Source organism: Oncorhynchus mykiss, chromosome 13 (assembly GCF_013265735.2).
Source record: "Oncorhynchus mykiss isolate Arlee chromosome 13, USDA_OmykA_1.1, whole genome shotgun sequence".
Taxonomy (NCBI): Eukaryota; Metazoa; Chordata; class Actinopteri; order Salmoniformes; family Salmonidae; genus Oncorhynchus; species Oncorhynchus mykiss.
The window spans coordinates 70,641,418-70,658,087 of NC_048577.1; the positions used below are offsets into that span (position 1 = coordinate 70,641,418).

At 52.8% G+C, this 16,670-nt stretch overlaps 1 protein-coding gene across 1 annotated transcript in view; it reads right to left on the reverse strand.

Moving 5' to 3' along the window:
- Positions 1 to 16,670, reverse strand: part of LOC110539049 (myosin-11-like) — a 76,458-nt gene that overhangs the window by 11,008 nt on the left and 48,780 nt on the right. The window contains exons 29-38 of the mRNA XM_036942064.1: positions 16,280 to 16,424; positions 13,894 to 14,038; positions 13,183 to 13,389; positions 10,750 to 10,854; positions 8,411 to 8,563; positions 8,105 to 8,208; positions 7,168 to 7,312; positions 5,224 to 5,436; positions 4,727 to 4,939; positions 2,764 to 2,925 (exon numbers count right to left, since the gene is read on the reverse strand). Coding sequence (XP_036797959.1) covers positions 2,764 to 2,925; positions 4,727 to 4,939; positions 5,224 to 5,436; positions 7,168 to 7,312; positions 8,105 to 8,208; positions 8,411 to 8,563; positions 10,750 to 10,854; positions 13,183 to 13,389; positions 13,894 to 14,038; positions 16,280 to 16,424 — 1,592 coding nt within the window. The remainder of the gene's footprint in view (positions 1 to 2,763; positions 2,926 to 4,726; positions 4,940 to 5,223; positions 5,437 to 7,167; positions 7,313 to 8,104; positions 8,209 to 8,410; positions 8,564 to 10,749; positions 10,855 to 13,182; positions 13,390 to 13,893; positions 14,039 to 16,279; positions 16,425 to 16,670) is intronic.

Genomic DNA, 16,670 nt, shown 5'->3' on the forward strand with positions numbered 1-16,670 from the left:
CCCTACATCCAGGATCAGTCTACAGACAACTTCCCCCTACACCCAGGATCAGAGTCTACAGACAACTTCCCCCTACACCCAGGATCAGAGTCTACAGATAACTTCCCCTACATCCAGGATCAGAGTCTACAGACAACTTCCCCCTACATCCAGGATCAGAGTCCACAGACAACTTCCCCCTACATCCAGGATCAGAGTCCACAGACAACTTCCCCCTACATCCAGGATCAGAGTCTACAGACAACTTCCCCCTACAGCCAGGATCAGAGTCTACAGACAACTTCCCCCTACATCCAGGATCAGAGTCTACAGACAACTTCCCCCTACAGCCAGGATCAGAGTCTACAGACAACTTCCCCCTACAGCCAGGATCAGAGTCTACAGACAACTTCCCCCTACATCCAGGATCAGAGTCTACAGACAACTTCCCCCTACAGCCAAGATCAGAGTCTACAGACAACTTCCCCCTACAGCCAGGATCAGAGTCTAGGGACAACTTCCCCCTACATCCAGGATCAGTCTACAGACAACTTCCCCCTACACCCAGGATCAGAGTCTACAGACAACTTCCCCCTACATCCAGGATCAGAGTCCACAGACAACTTCCCCCTACATCCAGGATCAGAGTCTACAGACAACTTCCCCCTACATCCAGGATCAGAGTCTACAGACAACTCCCCCCTACATCCAGGATCAGTCTACAGACAACTTCCCCCTACATCCAGGATCAGAGTCCACAGACAACTTCCCCCTACATCCAGGATCAGAGTCCACAGACAACTTCCCACTACATCCAGGATCAGAGTCTACAGACAACTTCCCCCTACAGCCAGGATCAGAGTCTACAGACAACTTCCCCCTACATCCAGGATCAGAGTCTACAGACAACTTCCCCCTACAGCCAAGATCAGAGTCTACAGACAACTTCCCCCTACAGCCAGGATCAGAGTCTAGGGACAACTTCCCCCTACATCCAGGATCAGTCTACAGACAACTTCCCCCTACACCCAGGATCAGAGTCTACAGACAACTTCCCCCTACAGCCAGGATCAGAGTCTACAGACAACTTCCCCCTACATCCAGGATCAGAGTCTACAGACAACTTCCCCCTACAGCCAGGATCAGAGTCTACAGACAACTTCCCCCTACAGCCAGGATCAGAGTCTACAGACAACTTCCCCCTACATCCAGGATCAGAGTCTACAGACAACTTCCCCCTACAGCCAAGATCAGAGTCTACAGACAACTTCCCCCTACAGCCAGGATCAGAGTCTAGGGACAACTTCCCCCTACATCCAGGATCAGTCTACAGACAACTTCCCCCTACACCCAGGATCAGAGTCTACAGACAACTTCCCCCTACATCCAGGATCAGAGTCCACAGACAACTTCCCCCTACATCCAGGATCAGAGTCTACAGACAACTTCCCCCTACATCCAGGATCAGAGTCTACAGACAACTCCCCCCTACATCCAGGATCAGTCTACAGACAACTTCCCCCTACATCCAGGATCAGAGTCCACAGACAACTTCCCCCTACATCCAGGATCAGAGTCCACAGACAACTTCCCACTACATCCAGGATCAGAGTCTACAGACAACTTCCCCCTACAGCCAGGATCAGAGTCTACAGACAACTTCCCCCTACATCCAGGATCAGAGTCTACAGACAACTTCCCCCTACAGCCAAGATCAGAGTCTACAGACAACTTCCCCCTACAGCCAGGATCAGAGTCTAGGGACAACTTCCCCCTACATCCAGGATCAGTCTACAGACAACTTCCCCCTACACCCAGGATCAGAGTCTACAGACAACTTCCCCCTACATCCAGGATCAGAGTCCACAGACAACTTCCCCCTACATCCAGGATCAGAGTCTACAGACAACTTCCCCCTACATCCAGGATCAGAGTCTACAGACAACTCCCCCCTACATCCAGGATCAGTCTACAGACAACTTCCCCCTACATCCAGGATCAGAGTCCACAGACAACTTCCCCCTACATCCAGGATCAGAGTCCACAGACAACTTCCCACTACATCCAGGATCAGAGTCTACAGACAACTTCCCCCTACAGCCAGGATCAGAGTCTACAGACAACTTCCCCCTACATCCAGGATCAGAGTCTACAGACAACTTCCCCCTACAGCCAGGATCAGAGTCTACAGACAACTTCCCCCTACAGCCAGGATCAGAGTCTACAGACAACTTCCCCCTACATCCAGGATCAGAGTCTACAGACAACTTCCCCCTACAGCCAAGATCAGAGTCTACAGACAACTTCCCCCTACAGCCAGGATCAGAGTCTAGGGACAACTTCCCCCTACATCCAGGATCAGTCTACAGACAACTTCCCCCTACACCCAGGATCAGAGTCTACAGACAACTTCCCCCTACATCCAGGATCAGAGTCTACAGACAACTTCCCCCTACACCCAGGATCAGTCTACAGACAACTTCCCCCTACACCCAGGATCAGAGTCTACAGACAACTTCCCCCTACATCCAGGATCAGAGTCTACAGACAACTTCCCCCTACACCCAGGATCAGAGTCTACAGACAACTTCCCCCTACATCCAGGACCAGAGTCCACAGACAACTTCCCCCTACATCCAGGACCAGAGTCTACAGACAACTTCCCCCTACAGCCAGGATCAGAGTCTACAGACAACTTCCCCCTACATCCAGGATCAGAGTCTACAGACAACTTCCCCCTACATCCAGGATCTCAGTGTTGTTCCTCTGTGGTGTGTGACTGACCTGTATCTTGCGCAGCTGTTTGACGGCCTCGTCACGCCCCCTACTGGTGGCTTCCACCTGGTCCTCCAGATCATTCACCTCTCCTTCCAGCTTCTTCCTCCCTGCTGTCGCTCCCGCACGCTGCCTCCTCTCCTCCTCCAGCTCACCCTCCAGCTCACGCACCTGGAGGAGAGGGAGGGAGGAGGGAGAGAGAGAGAGAGCGGTTAGACGGCTGTCGCCCCCACACACTGCTTCCTCTCCTCCTCCAGTTCACACACCTGGAGGAGAGGAAGGGAAGGGAGAGAGGAGGGAGGGAGGGAGAGAGGAGGGAGGGAGGAGGAGAAAGAGAGAGAGGAGGAGAAAGAGAGAGCGGTTAGACGGCTGTCGCCCCCACATACTGCTTCCTCTCCTCCTCCAGTTCACACACCTGGAGGAGAGGAAGGGAAGGGAGGGAAGGGAGAGGGGAGAGAGGAGGGGAAGGAGGGACGGAGGGAGGGAGGAGGGGGAGAGGAGGGAGGAAGAGGCAGAGAGGTTAGAGGGCTGTCACCCCCACATGCTGCCTCCACTCCTCTTCCAGCTCACGCCCCGGGATAGAATGAGGGAGATTAGACACCCCCTGTCCTCCTCTCCTTCCCCTGGTCCTACCTGTTTCCATAGTTGTTTCTACCTCTCCTCCTTCTGTCTCCTCCTCTCCTCCCCCTTTCTCCTCCTCTCCTCCCGTCTCCTCCTTCCCTGTCTCATTCACCCCTGTCTCCTCCTCCCCTCCCCTGTCTCCTCCTCCCCTCCCCGTCTCCTACCTGTTTCAGTAGTTGTCTCCTCCTCCCCTCCCCTGTCTCCTCCTCCCCTCCCGTCTCCTCCTTCCCTGTCTCCTCCTCTTCTCCCGTCTCCTCCTCCCCTCCCGTCTCCTCCTCCCCTGTCTCCTCCTCTCCTCCCGTCTCCTCCACCCCTCCCGTCTCCTCCCTCCCTGTCTCATTCTCCCCTATCTCCTCCTCCCCTCCCCTGTCTTCTCCTCTCCCCCCGTCTCCTACCTGTTTCAGTAGTTGTTTCCTCCTCCCCTCCCCTGTCTCCTCCTCCCCTCCCGTCTCCTCCTTCCCTGTCTCCTCCTCTTCTCCCGTCTCCTCCTCCCCTCCCGTCTCCTCCTCCCCTGTCTCCTCCTCTCCTCCCGTCTCCTCCACCCCTCCCGTCTCCTCCCTCCCTGTCTCATTCTCCCCTATCTCCTCCTCCCCTCCCCTGTCTTCTCCTCTCCCCCCGTCTCCTACCTGTTTCAGTAGTTGTTTCCTCCTCTCCTCCCCTTGTCTCCTACTTGTTTCAGTAGTTGTCTCCTCCTCCCCTCCCCTGTCTCCTCGTCCCCTCCCCGTCTCCTACCTGTTTCAGTAGTTGTTTCCTCCTCCCCTCCCCCTGTCTCCTCGTCCCCTCCCCGTCTCCTACCTGTTTCAGTAGTTGTCTCCTCCTCCCCTCCCCTGTCTTCTCCTCTCCCCCGTCTCCTACCTGTTTCAGTAGTTGTTTCCTCCTCTCCTCCCCAGTCTCCTCCTCCCCTCCCCCTGTCTCCTCGTCCCCTCCCCGTCTCCTACCTGTTTCAGTAGTTGTTTCCTCCTCTCCTCCCCCTGTCTCCTCCTCCCCTCCCCTGTCTCCTCCTCCCCTCCCCTGTCTCCTCCTCCCCTCCCCTGTCTCCTCGTCCCCTCCCCGTCTCCTACCTGTTTCAGTAGTTGTTTCCTCCTCTCCTCCCCTTGTCTCCTCGTCCCCTCCCCGTCTCCTACCTGTTTCAGTAGTTGTCTCCTCCTCCCCTCCCCCTGTCTCCTCCTCCCCTCCCCTGTCTCCTCCTCTCCCCCCGTCTCCTACCTGTTTCAGTAGTTGTCTCCTCCTCTCCTCCCCTGTCTCCTCCTCCCCTCCCTCTGTCTCCTCCTCTCCCCCCGTCTCCTACCTGTTTCAGTAGTTGTTTCCTCCTCCCCTCCCCCTGTCTCCTCGTCCCCTCCCCGTCTCCTACCTGTTTCAGTAGTTGTTTCCTCCTCTCCTCCCCCTGTTCGTCTCGTCCCTGCAGGTCTCTGTCATGCTGTGTCTTCATGGCCTGCGTGTTGACCTCCAGACGTAGCTTAGCATCCTCCGCGACCTGTAGCTCGTCCTCCAGCTCCTCCATCTGGGTCCGCATCTCATCCAGCACCGCCTCCAGACCTCGCTTCGTTTTCTCCAACTCATGGACCTGGCCAACCCACAACACAATCAGTCACAATGAACCTGACAACAGGGGCACGAGAGAGAGAGACAAAGAAAGAGAGAGCTTGATGGAGAGAGAGAGGGAGAGAAAGAGAAAGCTTAATGGAGAAAGAGAGGAAGAGAAAGAGAGGGAGAGAAAGGGAGAGAGTGAAAGAGAGGGAGAGAAAGGGAGATAGTGAAAGGGAGAGAAAAAGAGAGGGAGAGAAAGAGAGGGAGAGAAAGGGAGAGAGTGAAAGATGAAGAGAGCGAGAGAGATACAAACACACTCACGTTCTTCCCGACATCGTCCTTGGAGCTGACCAGGTCCTCCATCTCTGCCCTGAGGGCCTTGTTGCTTCTCTCCTGCTCCTCCAGGGAGCCCTGCATCTCCTCCAAGGCCCTGCCCAGAGCCAGCGCCCGCGTCTCCTTCTCTCTGGCCTCCGCCTCCGCTCGGTCACGCTCCTCAGCATACTTACCGGAGATGGAACGCTCCTCTGCTAGCATCTGAGAGAGGGGAGGAGAGGTGGGAGAGAGGGAGGGTGGGAGGAGAGGAGGGAGGGAGAGGAGGGAGGGAGAGGGGAGGAGAGGAGAGGAGGGAGGGAGGGAGGGAGAGGGGAGGAGAGGTGGGAGGTGGGAGGGAGGGAGGGAGAGGGGAGGAGTGGAGTGGTGGGAGGGAGGGAGGGAGGGAGGGAGAGGGGAGGAGAGGAGGGAGGGAGGGATGAGAGGGGAGGAGAGGTGGGAGGGAGGGAGAGGGGATGAGAGGTGGGAGAGAGGTAGGGAGGGAGGAGAGGAGGAAGGGAGAGGAGAGGGGAGGAGAGGAGGGAGGGAGGTGGGAGGGAGGGAGGGAGAGAGAGGGGAGGAGTGGAGTGGTGGGAGGGAGAGGGGAGGAGAGGTGGGAGGGAGGGAGGGAGGGAGGTGGGAGGGAGAGGGGAGGGGAGGGGAGGAGAGGAGGGAGGGAGAGGGGATGAGAGGTGGGAGAGAGGTAGGGAGGGAGGAGAGGAGGAAGGGAGAGGAGAGGGGAGGAGAGGAGGGAGGGAGGTGGGAGGGAGGGAGGGAGAGAGAGGGGAGGAGTGGAGTGGTGGGAGGGAGAGGGGAGGAGAGGTGGGAGGGAGGGAGGGAGGGAGGTGGGAGGGAGGGAGGGAGAGGGGAGGAGTGGTGGGAGGGAGAGGGGAGGAGAGGTGGGAGAGAGGGAGGAGAGGAGGGAGGGAGAGGGGAGGAGAGGAGGGAGGGAGGTGGGAGGGAGGGAGAGGGGAGGAGTGGAGTGAGGGAGGGAGGGAGGGAGGGAGGGAGGGGGAGGGAGGGAGGGAGGGAGGGAGGGAGGGAGGGAGGGAGGGAGGGAGGGAGGGAGGGAGGGGGGGAGAGGTGGAGGAGAGGAGGGAGGGAGAGAGAGGAGATGAGAAAATAACAGATTTTCACAGGTGGAGGCAAAGATAATAGCTGTTAAAGGTTGGCAAGACAGCACAAACAGAAATGATATCTGTTGTGTGGAGGGTGTTGTGTTGATTATGATACTTGTTGTTACTGACTTCCCTTTCTTAATTGCCCCTGAGGGGATAAATTAAGTTGAATTGAATTGGATTGAATTGAACTGAGTTGAATCGTTTTGAGTTTAATGAAGTTGAATTAAGTTGAATTGAGTTGAAATGAATTGAAATGAGTTGAATTGAATTGAACTGAGTTGAATCGATTTGAGTTTAATGAAGTTGAATTGAGTTGAAATGAATTGAAATGAGTTGAATTGAATTGAACTGAGTTGAATCGATTTGAGTTTAATGAAGTTGAATTAAGTTGAATTGAGTTGAAATGAATTGAAATGAGTTGAATTGAATTGAACGGAGTTGAATCGATTTGAGTTTAATGAAGTTGAATTGAGTTGAATTGAGTTGAAATGAATTGAAATGAGTTGAATTGAACTGAGTTGAATCGATTTGAGTTTAATGAAGTTGAATTGAGTTGAAATGAATTGAAATGAGTTGAATTGAATTGAACTGAGTTGAATCGATTTGAGTTTAATGAAGTTGAATTGAGTTGAAATGAATTGAAATGAGTTGAATTGAATTGAACGGAGTTGAATCGATTTGAGTTTAATGAAGTTGAATTGAGTTGAATTGAACGGAGTTGAATCGATTTGAGTTGAATGGAGTTGAATTGAGTTGAATTGAGTTGAAATGAATTGAACTGAGTTGAATCGATTTGAGTTGAATGGAGTTGAATTGAGTTGAACGGACTACTAACCTGGTCAAACTTCCTCTGTTTCTTTTCCAGGTTGGAGACCAAGGCTCTCTGGTTGTCCAGGTCCATCAGAATGTCCTCCAGTTCCTGCTGTAGTCGGATCCTGTTCTTCTCCAGTTTATCATAGGCACACACCTTCTCCTCATACCTACAAACACACCATGGAGGAGCAACATATACTTACATACGGTTAGTTATATATATATTATATACAGTATGTCTATACAGATGCAGGATCTTCATTTGACCAGTAATGTCGCAGCAAAATAATCCTGCAGCAACAGGATTTTAACGTTTTAAAGTCCATAATGTTGCTACTAGCTAGTCCCCCCATAAAAGAGGAGAGAGGAGGAGAGGGAGAGGGGAGAGAGGAGGAGAGGGAGAGGGGAGAGAGGAGGAGAGGGGGAGGGGAGAGAGTCCCCCCGTAAAAGTGGAGAGAGGAGGAGAGGGAGAGGGGAGAGAGGAGGAGAGGGAGAGGGGAGAGAGTCCCCCCGTAAAAGGGGAGAGAGGAGGAGAGGGAGAGGGGAGAGAGGAGGAGAGGGGGAGGGGAGAGAGTCCCCCCGTAAAAGGGGAGAGAGGAGGAGAGGGAGAGGGGAGAGAGGAGGAGAGGGGGAGGGGAGAGAGTCCCCCCGTAAAAGAGGAGAGGGAGAGGGGAGGGAGAGGGGAGAGAGGAGGAGAGGGAGAGGGGAGAGAGGAGGAGAGGGGGAGGGGAGAGAGTCCCCCCGTAAAAGTGCAATACTGTTAATATAACCGTGTGTTGGTGCAGGTTTTCCAGTGAATTTATTTAAATCACGAAGATCATCTGCTCATTCCTGCTGTGCAGGAAAATTCTCAGCAACAAATTGAGTGATCCAAATTAAGATCCTACATATGTTTTATTCTAAATATATATATCACTGTTATATACAGTATATTTATCTTCTATGTGTAATTGTCGTACTGTGAGTTGGCAGCCTCCAGGTCTCTCTGCAGGCGTTTCTTCCCCTCTTCCAGGAGTTCCACTGTTCCCTGCTGCTCATCCAGATGCTTCTTACAGTCAGACAGCTGACGAGAGGGGGTCAAAGGTCAAACTCTATATTCTCTTTCTGTAACAGTACTGACCTCTCTCTCTCTCTCTCTCTCTCTCTCTACTGACCTGCATGTTGAGGCTGGAGGCCTGTCTCTCCACTGACCTGCATGTTGAGGCTGGAGGCCTGTCTCTCTACTGACCTGCATGTTGAGGCTGGAGGCCTGTCTCTCTACTGACCTGTATGTTGAGGCTGGAGGCCTGTCTCTCCACTCCTCTCTTGGCCTCTGTCTCTTCCTCCAGCTGTTCGAGAAGGTTGTTCCTGTCTTCCTCTGTCTGGCGAAGACGACCTGACAGGTTCAGCTTCTGACGAGTCTCCTCTGACAACAACTCCTGGAGGGTGCAGGGGAGGAGAGAGAGGAGGAGAGAGGGGGAGGGAGAGGGGGAGGGAGAGGGGGGAGGAGAGAGGAGAAAGGAGGAGGGGGGAGGAGAGAGGGGGAGGGGAGAGGGGGAGGGGAGAGAGGGGGAGAGGGGGAGGGGAGAGAGGGGAAACAGATAAACAGAAACAGGTTGTGGTAGTGTGTTGTCGTTCACTTTAGCCTCAAACTTAAAATGACTTAAAAAACAAAGTATTAGACAACCCGTAAAATAAACTCTGTCTGTCACTCCGAGAAGGTTTCCCTGGCAGCTGAACATCCCATATCTATTCAGTGTTTCCCCTACCAGTTGTTCTGTGAAGTAAGTCAGACAGTCCTGTAGGTCTGAGTCCTGTAGGTCTGAGTCTCACCCGAGAGTCCTGTAGGTCTGAGTCTCACCCGAGAGTCCTGTAGGTCTGAGTCTCACCTGAGAGTCCTGTAGGTCTGAGTCCTGTAGGTCTGAGTCCTGTAGGTCTGAGTCTCACCCGAGAGTCCTGTAGGTCTGAGTCTCACCCGAGAGTCCTGTAGGTCTGAGTCTCACCCAAGAGTCCTGTAGGTCTGAGTCTCACCTGAGAGTCCTGTAGGTCTGAGTCTCACCTGAGAGTCCTGTAGGTCTGAGTCTCACCTGAGAGTCCTGTAGGTCTGAGTCTCACCCGAGAGTCCTGTAGGTCTGAGTCTCACCCGAGAGTCCTGTAGGTCTGAGTCTCACCCGAGAGTCCTGTAGGTCTGAGTCTCACCCGAGAGTCCTGTAGGTCTGAGTCTCACGCGAGAGTCCTGTAGGTCTGAGTCTCACCTGAGAGTCCTGTAGGTCTGAGTCTCACCTGAGAGTCCTGTAGGTCTGAGTCTCACCTGAGAGTCCTGTAGGTCTGAGTCCTGTAGGTCTGTGTCTCACCTGAGAGTCCTGTAGGTCTGAGTCTCACCTGAGAGTCCTGTAGGTCTGAGTCTCACCTGAGAGTCCTGTAGGTCTGAGTCTCACCTGAGAGTCCTGTAGGTCTGAGTCTCACCTGAGAGTCCTGTAGGTCTGAGTCTCACCTGAGAGTCCTGTAGGTCTGAGTCCTGTAGGTCTGTGTCTCACCTGAGAGTCCTGTAGGTCTGAGTCTCACCTGAGAGTCCTGTAGGTCTGAGTCTCACCCGAGAGTCCTGTAGGTCTGAGTCTCACCCGAGAGTCCTGTAGGTCTGAGTCTCACCTGAGAGTCCTGTAGGTCTGAGTCTCACCCGAGAGTCCTGTGGGTCTGAGTCCTGTAGGTCTGTGTCTCACCTGAGAGTCCTGTAGGTCTGAGTCTCACCTGAGAGTCCTGTAGGTCTGTCTCACCCGAGAGTCCTGTAGGTCTGAGTCTCACCCGAGAGTCCTGTAGGTCTGAGTCTCACCTGAGAGTCCTGTAGGTCTGAGTCCTGTAGGTCTGAGTCTCACCTGAGAGTCCTGTAGGTCTGTCTCACCCGAGAGTCCTGTAGGTCTGAGTCTCACCCGAGAGTCCTGTAGGTCTGAGTCTCACCTGAGAGTCCTGTAGGTCTGAGTCCTGTAGGTCTGAGTCTCACCTGAGAGTCCTGTAGGTCTGAGTCTCACCTGAGAGTCCTGTAGGTCTGAGACTCACCCAAGAGTCCTGTAGGTCTGAGTCCTGTAGGTCTGAGTCTCACCTGAGAGTCCTGTAGGTCTGTCTCACCCGAGAGTCCTGTAGGTCTGAGTCTCACCCGAGAATCCTGTAGGTCTGAGTCTCACCCAAGAGTCCTGTAGGTCTGAGTCTCACCCAAGAGTCCTGTAGGTCTGAGTCTCACCTGAGAGTCCTGTAGGTCTGAGTCTCACCCGAGAGTCCTGTGGGTCTGAGTCCTGTAGGTCTGTGTCTCACCTGAGAGTCCTGTAGGTCTGAGTCTCACCTGAGAGTCCTGTAGGTCTGAGTCTCACCTGAGAGTCCTGTAGGTCTGAGTCTCACCTGAGTCCTGTAGGTCTGAGTCTCACCTGAGAGTCCTGTAGGTCTGTCTCACCCGAGAGTCCTGTAGGTCTGAGTCTCACCCGAGAGTCCTGTAGGTCTGAGTCTCACCTGAGAGTCCTGTAGGTCTGAGTCCTGTAGGTCTGAGTCTCACCTGAGAGTCCTGTAGGTCTGAGTCTCACCTGAGAGTCCTGTAGGTCTGAGTCTCACCTGAGAGTCCTGTAGGTCTGAGTCTCACCTGAGTGTCCTGTAGCTGGGACCCCAGACTGACCAGGTCTTTACTCAGTTTAATGTTCTTCCCCTCCACCTCATTCAGCAGACCGCTCACACTGTCCAACTCAGACTGGAACAGAGGGATGAGAGAAGAAGGGGATGAGAGGAGAAGGGGATGAGAGAAGAAGGGGATGAGAGAAGAAGGGGATGAGAAAAGAAGGGGATGAGAGAAGGGGAAAGAAGAAGGGGATGAGAGAAGAAGTGGATGAGAGGAGAAGGGGATGAGAGAAGAAGGGGATGAGAGAAGAAGGGGATGAGAAAAGAAGAGGATGAGAGAAGGGGAAAGAAGAAGGGGATGAGAGAAGAAGTGGATGAGAGGAGAAGGGGATGAGAGAAGAAGGGGATGAGAGAAGAAGGGGATGAGAGAAGGGGAAAGAAGAAGGGGATGAGAGAAGAAGTGGATGAGAGGAGAAGGGGATGAGAGGAGAAGGGGATGAGAGAAGAAGGGGATGAGAGAAGAAGGGGATGAGAAAAGAAGGGGATGAGAAAAGAAGGGGATGAGAAAAGAAGGGGATGAGAGAAGAAGTGGATGAGAGGAGAAGGGGATGAGAGAAGAAGGGGATGAGAGAAGAAGGGGATGAGAGAAGAAGGGGAAAGAAGGGGATGAGAGAAGAAGTGGATGAGAGAAGAAGGGGATGAGAGAAGAAGGGGATGAGAGAAGGGGAAAGAAGAAGGGGATGAGAGAAGAAGTGGATGAGAGGAGAAGGGGATAAGAGAAGAAGGGGATGAGAGAAGAAGGGGATGAGAGAAGGGGAAAGAAGAAGGGGATGAGAGAAGAAGGGGATGAGAGAAGAAGGGGATGAGAGAAGAAGGGGATGGGAGAAGAAGGGGATGGGATAAAAGAGCAGCAGGTTGTCACAAACATGAAATAATAAATGATGATGTCTGTCATCGTGTGAATAAAAACACACCAAATCCGCTCCTTCATCCCCAGGTCCTTGCTGTAAAACCCACAATACGTTCTCAGTCAACTTACCAGGTAAACATCAGGGGTAAGCAGACGCCATAGTGTTCAATGACTGTTGTATTTCTGGGCTGTTGTTTAGCGTTCTCAGATGGGTCACCCATACATAGAGGACAGTTGTACTAAGGACAACTCCCTGCTCAACACCCATATATAGAGGACAGTTGTACTAAGGACAACCCCCATACATAGAGGACAGTTGTACTAAGGACAACCCCCTGCTCGACACCCATACATAGAGGACAGTTGTACTAAGGACAACCCCCTGCTCAACCCCCATACATAGAGGACAGTTGTGCTAAGGACAACCCCCTGCTCGACACCCATACATAGAGGACAGTTGTACTAAGGACAACCCCTTGCTCAACACCCATACATAGAGGACAGTTGTACTAAGGACAACCCCCTGCTCGACACCCATACATAGAGGACAGTTGTACTAAGGACAACCCCCTGCTCAACACCCATACATAGAGGACAGTTGTACTAAGGACAACCCCCTGCTCAACACCCATACATAGAGGACAGTTGTACTAAGGACAACCCCCTGCTCGACACCCATACATAGAGGACAGTTGTACTAAGGACAACCCCCTGCTCGACACCCATACATAGAGGACAGTTGTACTAAGGACAACCCCCTACTCAACACCAATACATAGAGGACAGTTGTACTAAGGACAACCCCCTGCTCAACACCCATACATAGAGGACAGTTGTACTAAGGACAACCCCCTGCTCAACACCCATACATAGAGGACAGTTGTACTAAGGACAACCCCCATACATAGATGACAGTTGTACTAAGGACAACCCCCTGCTCGACACCCATACATAGAGGACAGTTGTACTAAGGACAACCCCCTGCTCAACACCCATACATAGAGGACAGTTGTACTAAGGACAACCCCCTGCTCAACACCCATACATAGAGGACAGTTGTACTAAGGACAACCCCCTGCTCAACACCCATACATAGAGGACAGTTGTACTAAGGACAACCCCCTGCTCAACACCCATACATAGAGGACAGTTGTACTAAGGACAACCCCTTGCTCAACACCCATACATAGAGGACAGTTGTACTAAGGACAACCCCCTGCTCGTGTTTCAGGTCTTGTCACTTGTATTATTTCCATCTGACGTGTGATGTGGTACAGATGTAGGATATTAATTTGATCACCCTGTTGCAGTATACATTTTCTGCAAACGTGTCGTGTATTTGAGGTTTAAAAAAGTTTAACTATAATTTCCACTTTGGAGTTTCAGACTTGATTTTCCCTTACGAAAAAATGTATCAACCCCTACTAAAATGTCCATTAATTACAATCCACATAATAATTCAAATTTCCTGTTGCTGCAGGATTATTTTCCTGCTGTAGCAAACTGGTTCAAATTAAGATCCTACATCTGTAGCCAGTGTACGCTACTCACGGTCAACTTAGAGACTCGTTCTCCCAGCTCCCCCCTCTGTCTCTCGCTGTCGTTGTAGCGCGACTGCAAGTCTGACAGCTGACCTTCGACCTTCTTCCTCTTGTGCTCCACCTCCTGCTTGGCGTTGGCCAATGAGTGGAGGTCTGCGCTGAGGTCAGATGACTCCTTCTCCAATCCCTGCTTAGCCTTCTCCAGACTGGCTCGCACCTGGGGAGAGAAGGGAGGGTTGGGAGAGACGGGAGGGTGTGAGGAGTGGGGAGGGACGGGAGGGTGGAGGGAATGAGGGAGTGGGGAGAGACGGGAGGGTGTGAGGAGTGGGGAGAGAAGGGAGGGTGTGAGGGAATGAGGGAGTGGGAGAGAAGGGAGGGAATGAGGGAGTAGGGAGAGAAGGGAGGGTGGAGGGAATGAGGGAGAGACGGGAGGGTGGAGGGAATGAGGGAGTGGGGAGAGAAGGGAGGGTGGAGGGAATGAGGGAGAGACGGGAGGGTGGAGGGAATGAGGGAGTGGGGAGAGAAGGGAGGGTGGAGGGAATGAGGGAGTGGGGAGAGAAGGGAGGGTGGAGGGAGTGGGGAGAGAAGGGAGGGTGGAGGGAATGAGGGAGAGACGGGAGGGTGGAGGGAATGAGGAGAGACGGGAGGGTGTGAGGGAGTGTGTTTACTTTGTGTGTGTGTGTGTGTGTGTTCCCATGCAGGCGTCAGGTGTGTGTGTTACCCTCTTGGCCTGCTCCAGTTGTTCAGACAGTTCCTCAACAGTCTGTGTGTGTTTCTGTCTCATCTCCTGGACCTGAGCTTCATGGTTCCTCCCTTCCTCCTCCATCACCTTCTTCAACATGGCAACCTCCTGCTCTCGCTTCGTCCTGGAGAACACAACACACAGCAACCATCAGTGTGTGTGTCCCAATTGGAGCCGTACCGTACTTCCTGTTGTGCAGCAGTGAAATCCAGTGGTGTCCTCTAGAGGTCACTAGAGGTCAAACTGAGACCGTATGGTCAGGATGTGGTGTCCTCTAGACGGTCACTAGAGGTCAAACTGAGACCGTATGGTCAGGATGTGGTGTCCTCTAGAGGTCAAACTGAGACCGTATGGTCAGGATGTGGTGTCCTCTAGACGGTCACTAGAGGTCAAACTGAGACCGTATGGTCAGGATGTGGTGTCCTCTAGAGGTCACTAGAGGTCAAACTGAGACCGTATGGTCAGGATGTGGTGTCCTCTAGAGGTCACTAGAGGTCAAACTGAGACCGTATGGTCAGGATGTGGTGTCCTCTAGAGGTCAAACTGAGACCGTATGGTCAGGATGTGGTGTCCTCTAGACGGTCACTAGAGGTCAAACTGAGACCGTATGGTCAGGACGTGGTGTCCTCTAGAGGTCACTAGAGGTCAAACTGAGACCGTATGGTCAGGATGTGGTGTCCTCTAGAGGTCACTAGAGGTCAAACTGAGACCGTATGGTCAGGATGTGGTGTCTTCTAGACGGTCACTAGAGTTCAAACTGAGACCGTATGGTCAGGATGTGGTGTCCTCTAGAGGTCAAACTGAGACCGTATGGTCAGGATGTGGTGTCCTCTAGAGGTCACTAGAGGTCAAACTGAGACCGTATGGTCAGGATGTGGTGTCCTCTAGAGGTCAAACTGAGACCGTATGGTCAGGATGTGGTGTCCTCTAGACGGTCACTAGAGGTCAAACTGAGACCGTATGGTCAGGACGTGGTGTCCTCTAGACGGTCACTAGAGGTCAAACTGAGACCGTATGGTCAGGATGTGGTGTCCTCTAGAGGTCACTAGAGGTCAAACTGAGACCGTATGGTCAGGATGTGGTGTCTTCTAGACGGTCACTAGAGTTCAAACTGAGACCGTATGGTCAGGATGTGGTGTCCTCTAGAGGTCAAACTGAGACCGTATGGTCAGGATGTGGAGTCTTCTAGACGGTCACTAGAGTTCAAACTGAGACCGTATGGTCAGGATGTGGTGTCTTCTAGACGGTCACTAGAGTTCAAACTGAGACCGTATGGTCAGGATGTGGTGTCCTCTAGAGGTCAAACTGAGACCGTATGGTCAGGATGTGGTGTCCTCTAGAGGTCAAACTGAGAGCGTATGGTCAGGATGTGGTGTCCTCTAGAGGTCAAACTGAGAGCGTATGGTCAGGATGTGGTGTCCTCTAGACGGTCACTAGAGGTCAAACTGAGACCGTATGGTCAGGATGTGGTGTCCTCTAGAGGTCACTAGAGGTCAAACTGAGAGCATATGGTCAGGATGTGGTGTCCTCTAGACGGTCACTAGAGGTCAAACTGAGACCGTATGGTCAGGATGTGGTGTCCTCTAGACGGTCACTAGAGGTCAAACTGAGAGCGTATGGTCAGGATGTGGTGTTCTCTAGAGGTCAAACTGAGACCGTATGGTCAGGATGTGGTGTCCTCTAGAGGTCAAACTGAGACCGTATGGTCAGGATGTGGTGTCCTCTAGAGGTCAAACTGAGACCGTATGGTCAGGATGTGGTGTCCTCTAGAGGTCAAACTGAGACCGTATGGTCAGGATGTGGTGTCCTCTAGAGGTCAAACTGAGACCGTATGGTCAGGATGTGGTGTCCTCTAGAGGTCAAACTGAGACCGTTTGGTCAGGACGTGGTGTCCTCTAGAGGTCAAACTGAGACCGTATGGTCAGGATGTGGTGTCCTCTAGAGGTCAAACTGAGACAGTATGGTCAGGATGTGGTGTCCTCTAGAGGTCACTAGAGGTCAAACTGAGACCGTATGGTCAGGATGTGGTGTCCTCTAGAGGTCAAACTGAGACCATATGGTCAGGATGTGGTGTCCTCTAGAGGTCAAACTGAGACCATATGGTCAGGATGTGGTGTCCTCTAGACGGTCAAACTGAGACCGTATGGTCAGGATGTGGTGTCCTCTAGACGGTCAAACTGAGACCGTATGGTCAGGATGTGGTGTCCTCTAGAGGTCAAACTGAGAGCGTATGGTAAGGATGTGGAGTCCTCTAGACGGTCACTAGAGGTCAAACTGAGACCGTATGGTCAGGATGTGGTGTCCTCTAGAGGTCAAACTGAGAGCGTATGGTCAGGACGTGGTGGTGACCGTGACTTGACCGTACCGTAGCTCCTGCTGTGCGGCGGTGGTGTCCAGAGTGTCTTCCAGCTCAGACCTCAGAGCGTTCAGCTCCTCTCCCAGGTCTCTGCAGGCTGCATCAGCCCTCCTCCTGGCAGCCCCCTCTGACTCCAGGTCCTCCTGGATCTCACCTAGTGATCACACACACACACACACATATGACCAGAGAACACACACACCCAGACGGGACCCTATTCCTCATGTAGGGCATTGCCTTTGAGCAGGTTAGCGGTTTCCATCATGGATGTTGTTCTGGAGCAGCTCTGCAGAGTGGTCACTAGCTGGCACAGCCACAAAGTCATAACGTCTGACTTTAAACCCTAACCTTAACCACACTGCTAACCCTAACCTTAACCACACTGCTAACCCTAACCTTA